This window comes from Nematolebias whitei, chromosome 15, assembly GCF_014905685.2.
Source record: "Nematolebias whitei isolate Nwh7 chromosome 15, NemWhi1, whole genome shotgun sequence".
NCBI lineage: Eukaryota > Metazoa > Chordata > Actinopteri > Cyprinodontiformes > Rivulidae > Nematolebias > Nematolebias whitei.
In genome coordinates this window covers 21,427,765-21,436,632 of record NC_056512.1, presented here as the reverse complement: position 1 = coordinate 21,436,632, position 8,868 = coordinate 21,427,765, and the positions used below count along the sequence as shown (strand labels likewise).

The 8,868-nt window shown below is 38.9% G+C and overlaps 1 protein-coding gene across 1 annotated transcript; it reads right to left on the bottom strand.

Moving 5' to 3' along the window:
* Positions 1-5,337: 5,337 nt before the first annotated feature.
* Positions 5,338-7,251, bottom strand: bud31 (BUD31 homolog). The gene is made up of 4 exons (XM_037689466.1): positions 7,072-7,251; positions 6,409-6,531; positions 5,918-6,084; positions 5,338-5,813 (listed from the first exon to the last, which is right to left on the bottom strand). The coding sequence occupies exons 1-4, from the start codon at positions 7,163-7,165 to the stop codon at positions 5,763-5,765; spliced, it is 435 nt and encodes a 144-aa protein (XP_037545394.1). The 5' UTR covers positions 7,166-7,251; the 3' UTR covers positions 5,338-5,762.
* Positions 7,252-8,868: the final 1,617 nt, after the last annotated feature.

Sequence of the window (8,868 nt, the reverse complement as noted above, 5' to 3'; positions counted from 1 at the left end):
TGTTTAGACTTTGTCACAAATTTTTCATTTTAGGACACACTAACCATCAGTGAATGTGTGGGTTTTGTCTTTTAGTGAATTTATTTCGACCGGTCTTCATGGCTTTGTGATGAGTACCTTTAAGACCGTTGCCTAAGCTTCATCTTATGATCATTTTATCCTGAACTTAATCCTCCCTCCACCTCCCCGAACCGTCGGTATGACTTATTCTGCCATGGTTTGCTGCGTTTCCTCTTGAGACTTGAGTTCAGCAAAGATCTGGCAAAATAACTCGTTCTACTCGTTTCTACAGCAGCAGGGAGGCGACAAACTTGTTTTACAGCAAATGAATCTCCTTTGAACGGGTTACGCTCACGTGTCAAACTTAAGGTTTGTGGAACACATCCTGACTTTTTCAAATTATTTTATATATTTTAAATGCTTTAGAACCGGCCGGCTGATCAGTGATGATTCAGGCTCTTATCAGTTTTTCAAAAACTGAGCGTACTCGGTGAAAACTTGCTGCAGTCGGCCAACTTTAGAGCCGAGGAAGTCGCACACTGATTTCTCAGTTTTCGGCTTTTGTCAGGTTTGAGTCGATGTGCATCAAACTAAAGAAGTTTGTCTAAATTTACAGTTGTAATTTTTTTAAACCGTGTTTTCTTGCAACTTTAAAGCAAACGTATTTTAAGATTTCCATTGAATAGTTTTTTTTCTGCTGATTTGATGGATTGTGTTAAAATATTTCACTAAAACTGAAAAACAATTGATAAAAATTGATAAAAAGCAAGAAATAAGTGCCACTTTTTTTTATTATATATATATTTGTCCCTGTTAATTAATTAGCTGATTATTTTAAATATTTATTTTTGTCTTAGATTAAAAACGGTATTTCTGTATAAATTTTGCATAGTGACTAAAAACTAAGCTCTACATTCAACAAACACTGGCTGGTTTTAATGTGGCGCCCTGTAATCGTTGATTTTGACGCCCCTGCTCCAGAATAGAAGTAAAATAAAATCACTCCAAACTTTCAGGGAACGTTTAACAAGAACATTTTTTAAAACAAGCTGTAAAGACAGAACCTGATCAAACTGTCTCGGTTCTTTCAGACACATTTTTATTGAATTGTTGTGAATGTGGAGGATTCTCCACCAGTCAGTGTATTTAGTCGCCCCATCGCCACCCCAGAGGTTTAGGGTAGTTTCAAAAGTACTTTCTTCTGCCAGGGCTGTTTTCTGGAGTAAACTTCTGCCTTTTGGCCCTGGTTCCTCCAGCAGAAATACAGATTTATAAACTTTTTCTGGATATGTGTTGTGAACAAACCCCTATGTGTTATTTTACTGAATTAGAAAGAATTCCTGTTTGGACACCTAGAAGAGTTTTCACTCCTGATTGAGTGAAATAAAGAAGAAGCTTCTCTTTTAAACTTAATCTCTGTTGCTGTAGGATACTCTCACGAGTTTTATTGTGAAAGGTCAACCAAACAGATTGTGGCTGCAGTCTTTCACATCACAAACCATGCTTTTAACCACTCTGTGAATATTGTTGCAGCATGTGATGCCTTTTTCTTTGAAGTGTCCGTTTGCTCAAGCAAGAAGCTGAATGTAATCTGAAAAAGCCATGCCGCTGTGTGCTTAACATGTCACCCAGTGTCCTTATGTTGCCATGTTGTGTCTGTCTTCAGCCCTGCAGGATGTGTCGGTGATTTAAAAAGTTTTAATAAAGCACGATGTGAATGTCCTGACGCCTTCATGTCTTCTTGTTCACAGTTCCTCTCTGCAGCTCCTCCCCGCCTCGTGTGACTTGCTTCATCCTGAGGTGTCATGAATAATAAATGCTCATCTGAACACGTCCTATCGCCCTGCTGGAGAAATGTTTGATGGGAAAGCAAGTGTGCAACAATATGATGGAGCGTTGTGCAATGTAAACAAGGTCGCTTTGAGATGGTTAAATCTGAACAGGATGGTCCATATTTGATAACTTTTGTGATTAGATTAGATCATCAGCTGCTCTGCAGGAGACATTTGATCACTTTGTTAAATTGAAGAAAATCAGTGTTCGATTATATTGTGGGAGAAATATTTGTTGAGGCTTGTAACTCAAAAAAATAGAAATGATTTTTGTCATTTGAGAAAAATAGTCCTGTTTGCTTCAACAACCCTGGAAACTTTTACTTTCCTTAGAAGGAGGCAAACTTGTCATCTTTTTCTTTACAAGTGGTCCGGCTTTCTCTAGGTTTTTAGATTTCATTTTAATTTTTTCTTTCGATATATTCAATTTTTTTCTCCCTAAACGTTATCAAGCTTGGGAGGAAAAAAAAAACAATTCATCCCCAAAAAAATTTCAGCTCCACAAATTTAACTTATGGGGCAAAAAAAAAAAAGTAGTACACAACAAAACGCACCAAAAAAAAAGTCTCGACTTGTTTGGAGAAAAACCGAATATGTGATTTGAACCAGAGTTAGAAGTTTACATACACTCGTGAGCATAAAGGTCGTATTAATTTATTTGACTTGTTCTTTGGCACAAACCCAACTATCAAGCAAAATTCACATTTCAAGTTTTTGAATTTAAAGTGAACTGGAGAGATTTAATGATAGTCCTTCATTCATTCATCCACTTTGTGCAGCGTGTCAGTACCATAACATGATACTTCTACCACCATGCCTGACAGCTGGAACAATGTTTAGGTTTGAAAATCTCACCTGGACTCTCGTTTTTGTCTCTTCTGACAATAAAACTTGTCCTAAAATTTTTGTCTTGCCCATGTGGACAGCTGCAAATTTCAGTCGAGCTTGAAGGTGCAGGAGCTTTTCTTGGTTGGCCTCCTCTCGAATGTACAGGTCCTTAAAAAATTAGCATATTGTGATAAAGGTCATTATTTTCCATAATGTAATGATAAAAATGAAACTTTCATATATTTCAGATTCATTGCACACCAACTGAAATATTTCAGGTCTTTAATTGTTTTAATACTGATGATTATGGCATACAGCTCATGAAAACCCAAAATGCCTGTCCCAAAAAATTAGCATATCATGAAAAGGTTCTCTAAACAAGCTATTAACCTAACCATCTGAATCAACGACGTAACTCTAAACAGCTGCAAAAGATTCCTGAGGCTTTTAAAAACTCCCAGCCTTGTTCATTACTCAAAACCGCAATCATGGTTAAGACTGCCGACCTGACTGCTGTCCAGAAGGCCATCATTGACACCCTCAAGCAAGAGGGTAAGACACAGAAAGAAATTGCTGAACGAATAGGCTGTTCCCAGAGTGCTGTATCAAGACACCTCAGTGGGAAGTCTGTGGGAAGGGAAAAGTGTGGCAGAAAACGCTGCACAACGAGAAGAGGTGACCGGACCCTGAGGAGGATTGTGGAGAAGGGCCGATTCCAGACCTTGGGGGAACTGCGGAAGCAGTGGACTGAGTCTGGAGTAGAAACATCCAGAGCCACCGTGCACAGGCGTGTGCAGGAAATGGGCTACAGGTGCCGCATTCCCCAGGTCAAGCCACTCTTGAACCAGAAACAGCGGCAGAAGCGCCTGACCTGGGCTACAGAGAAGCAGCACTGGACTGTTGCTCAGTGGTCCAAAGTACTTTTTTGGATGAAAACAAATTTTGCATGTCATTCGGAAATCAAGGTGCCAGAGTCTGGAGGAAGACTGGGGAGAAGGAAATGCCAAAATGCCAGAAGTCCAGTGTGAAGCACCCACAGTCAGTGATGGTCTGGGGTGTCATGTCATCTGCTGGTGTTGGTCCACTGTGTTTTATCAAGGGCAGGGTCAATGCAGCTATCAGGAGATTTTGGAGCACTTCATGCTTCCATCTGCTGAAAAGCTTTATGGAGATGAAGATTTCATTTTTCAGCACGACCTGGCACCTGCTCACAGTGCCAAAACCACTGGTAAATGGTTTAGTGACCATGGTATTACTGTGCTCAATTGGCCTGCCAACTCTCCTGACCTGAACCCCATAGAGAACCTGTGGGATATTGTGAAGAGAAAGTTGAGAGACGCAAGACCCAACACTCTGGATGAGCTTAAGGCCGCTATCGAAGCATCCTGGATCTCCATAACACCTCAGCAGTGCCACAGGCTGATTGCCTCCATGCCACGCCGCATTGAAGCAGTCATTCATGCAAAAGGATTCCCGACCAAGTATTGAGTGCATAACTGAACATGATTATTTGAAGGTTGGTGTTTTTTTTATTAAAAACACTTGTCTTTCATTGGTGGGATGAAATATGCAAATTTTTTGGGACAGGCATTTTGGGTTTTCATGAGCTGTATGCCATAATCATCAGTATTAAATCAATTAAAGACCTGAAATATTTCAGTTGGTGTGCAATGAATCTGAAATATATGAGTTTCATTTTTATCATTACATTATGGAAAATAATGACCTTTATCACAATATGCTAATTTTTTGAGAAGGACCTGTAATCCTGATTTCAGTGTGGCCAGGGACACTGGTGCTCCAGCAGTTTAGTTCTCTGTAGGCCTTGGTGGTTCATGAACATCAGAAACTGTTTCATCTCCTTACATCTTCACTGAGTTTGATGGATCCTCTTGTTACTTTTATTTTTGTTAATTTTCTGACCTTTTTTTAATTCTGGCAAAGGAAAAGCACTAGTAGCTGCAGTCAGTCATTTCACTAACGAGAAATTAAGCCTTTGTAGGACTTTCAGCTCCACTTACATAAAGATTTATTGGAGCTTGTATTTATTCCTTGAGATTGTGTGGATTAGAGAAAATCCACATTAAATTCAAACTTGTGCACCGTATTATTTTGTAATTATGAAATTGTTTGTGGGACAGTATACTCATTCCAACCTAGAAAAACAATATATATTTTTTTTATCAAAATCCAAAATTTATTACATTTATGCTCATGATGAAACTAGAACTTAGTGACTGAAAACTGAAAATCAGAAAAAGCACGTTTACGTTTTTTTTTTTCTTTCTGCAAACATATAAACTAACAAGATTACCGGTATTAGGAACGTTCTGAAAATCTAAAACTAGGCATTTATTCGATTCAAAAGCAGTCACTTACTGAGGATTATTACATAATTTTACACATTTGTAATTAGTAAAAATCAAGAACTGAAGCATAGATTTGGAAAAAGACAGTTGTGCCGCAATAATTGTAAACAAACACAGTTGTGCCGCAATAATTGTAAACAAACATTTCTGATAACTTTGTGAGTTTTGATCTTTTTATTCACTTGGTCAGTATACTTTTTTTTTTTACTTTTTTCAGAGCTGAATTTATAACAAACTATTTCCAGTTCTGTCATAAAACCAAACAACAGATCATATTTTACTCAACAAAAACCAGGCAAGATGACACATGCATCTGAAATGTTTTATTCAAAATCCTAATCAGGTTGGTAGCATTATGATTTAAAGCAGTAATGTAAAAAAAAAAAATCCTTTCCAATAAACAAAAAGACATCATCAGAACTGACCTTGACGGTGGGAATAACAAGCTGGAATGACAGATCTGACTCAAACATTTATCTTCCTGCTTTAAACTCTTAATTGTTGAAGAAAAACTAACCAACATGGTCTCAGTTGTTTACTCCCCGTTGTTCTAATGTCTTTAAACATAAAATATTTAAAAAAAGTTGATCCCCTTTAAAGACAGCTGAGGATGGTGATAACTGAGTGTTTCAGATGCAGATGAAGGAAATTAAAAATTCTTCAGGGTTATTAGAGTGAAGGCAGGATGAGTCCTGATGTAAAACAGAAAAACAATGAGTCCAAAAACTTCCGTCTAGCCAGAACATCCTCTGCATCCACAGTGAGTGCATTCAATGATCCTTCCCTGTAGAGGGCAGACGTTCAAAGACTCATTAATAGTGTAGACTCAATCTGAAAAGGTTAATCCAGTGTATTAAGTGAAAACTGATGAAGCTCGGTCAAACTTACAACTTCCAACTTGCTTTTAGGGACTCTGCAAATGCAGTTTGTTCCAAAGTTGGTGTCTCGTGTTTGAATGCATCGCAAGCAGCACAGGTTCTCGTAGCCCTGCTTCTTCCACTTGGCAATCAGGTTCTTGTCTGCGTAGCCTTCTTTTATACAGTAATCATATAATTCTGCCAGGGAAAAAGTAACAATAATAATGATAAAGCACTGATCAGACATTTATTTACAACAATTTGGCAGAACAGGTTTTAAGTACAAAAGTTTAAAATACATGAAAGTCATTAAATTTTGTGACTTAAAATTCCTTTGTTGATAAATAAGAGCTGGAAATGTTCAAAATAATGCTAATCGTGTGCTAATTGCTGAATTTATGTAGAGTTCAGCTTCATATGTCAAAGCTAAATGCTACTTATTTACAGAAATTAAACTTTACACAGATCTAAAATTGAAACCTGATGAATGAAACGACAAAGAGTGGGAAGTTGTTCACCTACCTCTGCTTATGGCTTTTCTCTTGTAGAAGAGGTCGAAGATGTATCGACTGCGCTGATGGTGGAGCCTGAAAATGGGCCAGAGAGATTCCACCTTTCGCTTTCCTTCGTGAGGCTCCGTTTCAGCTGAGACACAAAAAGAAATAGTAAAAATAGTTAGACAATGTTGTGATGTGCAGCCATACAGACAGAAATGTCGCAACATATGTTGAACAAACCAGTGGTACGGTGAGGCTGTGAATTCAAGAGTAAGATGGGATCTACTGGGTTTCTGCTGAGATTTTTTATCCTGTTTACTTGAATTTGATCAGTAATTAATTAAGTAAGTTGACCTTCCTTTTCAAATCTGTTGTTACACGGAGGGAAAACAAATCTCTGCGGACGTATTAAATAATCACTAATCTATTTTTTTAAGAACACAGTGTATGAGAATACAATCGTGTCGTTTCGGACATTTTTTTGTCCAACAAAGAAAAACTAGAGACAAGATCACAACGCAAGCAATGATTAGCACCATTTGTATAACACTAAACAATTTGAAACCTCGTCTTGTTTCTCTAGAATCAGTCGTGCTATTTGGGTATTAGAAAAAAAATGGATACATCGATGAACGCTTTTCATCCCTACGCATAGCGTGTAGAAATATTCGGATACAAACAAATCTACCTTCTCTCATTTTCTGATCCAACTCGTCCAAAGTGGGCTCAATGAGTTCCCATCCGTCAGGAGGCGGTTTTCGGCTCCTCTTTACTTTAGGCATTTTGTCTGTTTTGTACAAAATTCAACAAAAGCTTCTAGTGTTTTCGATCTTGTCAAGAGAGCCACTTTCCGTCGAGTGAGTTTGACGTCACCACGTGGGGGCCTAAATTGCAATCTGTAGTCATAGATATAAACACTAGATCCCTCGTTGGCTGCTGCGGCGCAGGATTTTCGGCCGCCATCTTGAAACGGTCGTCCTTATTTGGTTAAAGCAGAAGTTTCAGCACTTCGCAGCTTATTTCTGTTCAGATCGACGGACTGTTGACGTCAGGTCTTGGGGGATAACTTTTCACAAGTAAGATGAACATAGTATTGTTAGTATTTTGTGAATATAATATTACTGTACTGTATTTATGTCCACCAGCTGATGTGATGTTCAGTGTAACACGGTGTTCAGATGCAATGAAGCTGACTGAGATCTGATGACAGGAATATTTTTCTAACAAACGTACTCACTATTTCTGTAGCTTTGGTTCATTATCAACTGATATGTATCATAATTGGAGTTTTGTTTAAGTTCTAGGAAATAAAAAAATAAAACTAGGGAGAATATAGGAAATAGAAAATAAGCTTGACCTCCTCTGTACAATGTTTTTGTGTAGACACAAATCTCCCGTTTTCATTTTGAAGGTTTCCCAAAGAACAAGATGTGAGGAAGAGGAGGAAGTATCTTTGAGGAGGATTCATCTGAGCAATGAGGATTTTAAACTGGAGGATTTTGATCAAACTGATCAGACTGTTCGACTGAGAGATGGTGTGGTACCATCGGTTCACCTTCAAAGAGTAGGTGCATCATTATAAGTTCATTAGAGTTCATAAAGTTACATATTTTATTGTCAGTCACAAGGTGAGACACCTCCATGTGTTTATATGAACAGGTAACTAGAGACTGTAAAGTTCATATTCATGATGTTTTTTCATTTCAGCTTGAAAACTGCAGGACTACAGGAACTCAACAAAAGCTGGAGCTGCTCTGTCTGTGGCCTCTCAGGAACGTGCACGTTTCACACACAACCTCAGGAACGTGCACGTTTCACACACACTCTCAGGAATGTGCACGTCACACACACAACCTCGGCCTAATGATGTGAGTATTTCTATTTTAAACTTTTATTTTTTCATTTAGCCTTTATTTATCCAGGTAGTCTCACTGAGTCAAGAGAACTCATTTTAAAGAGAGACCTGTTTAGGAGCAGATGGTGGGGGTTGAGTGCCTTGCTCAGGGGACCAGGGTGGGGCCAATGAGGGTGGAGGCAGGTGTGGGTGTTTCACCTTTTCCACCTCATTTTGATGTTGATGGTACCGGGAGTTGAATCTGCGACTTTCCGATCACAGGCCCATCTTCTAACCTCTGCTCCACCACTCCCCCACATAACATCATATCATACTGGTCATATTAAAATCTCACTGGTTTCCTTCCAGATGTGTTAAACTGGTCCCCCTGATGTTTCCAGGTGTCTGTGGTCAGTGGATGAAAAGCCTGGCATGAACAAGATGATGGTGGAGATCATCATTTGACGAGAGCTCCCACCTTCTAACTGTGAAGAACAGCAGCAGCTCAGTGATTCCCTCAAGGCTCAGTGAAGGAGCTGAGAGCTGCAGAGAGGCTGATCCATGGAGCTTCAACACAGCAACCTCCAAACATGTCCACCCTCACACACATCGTCCATGAAGACACTGGACCAGAGCACAAGATAATAAGAC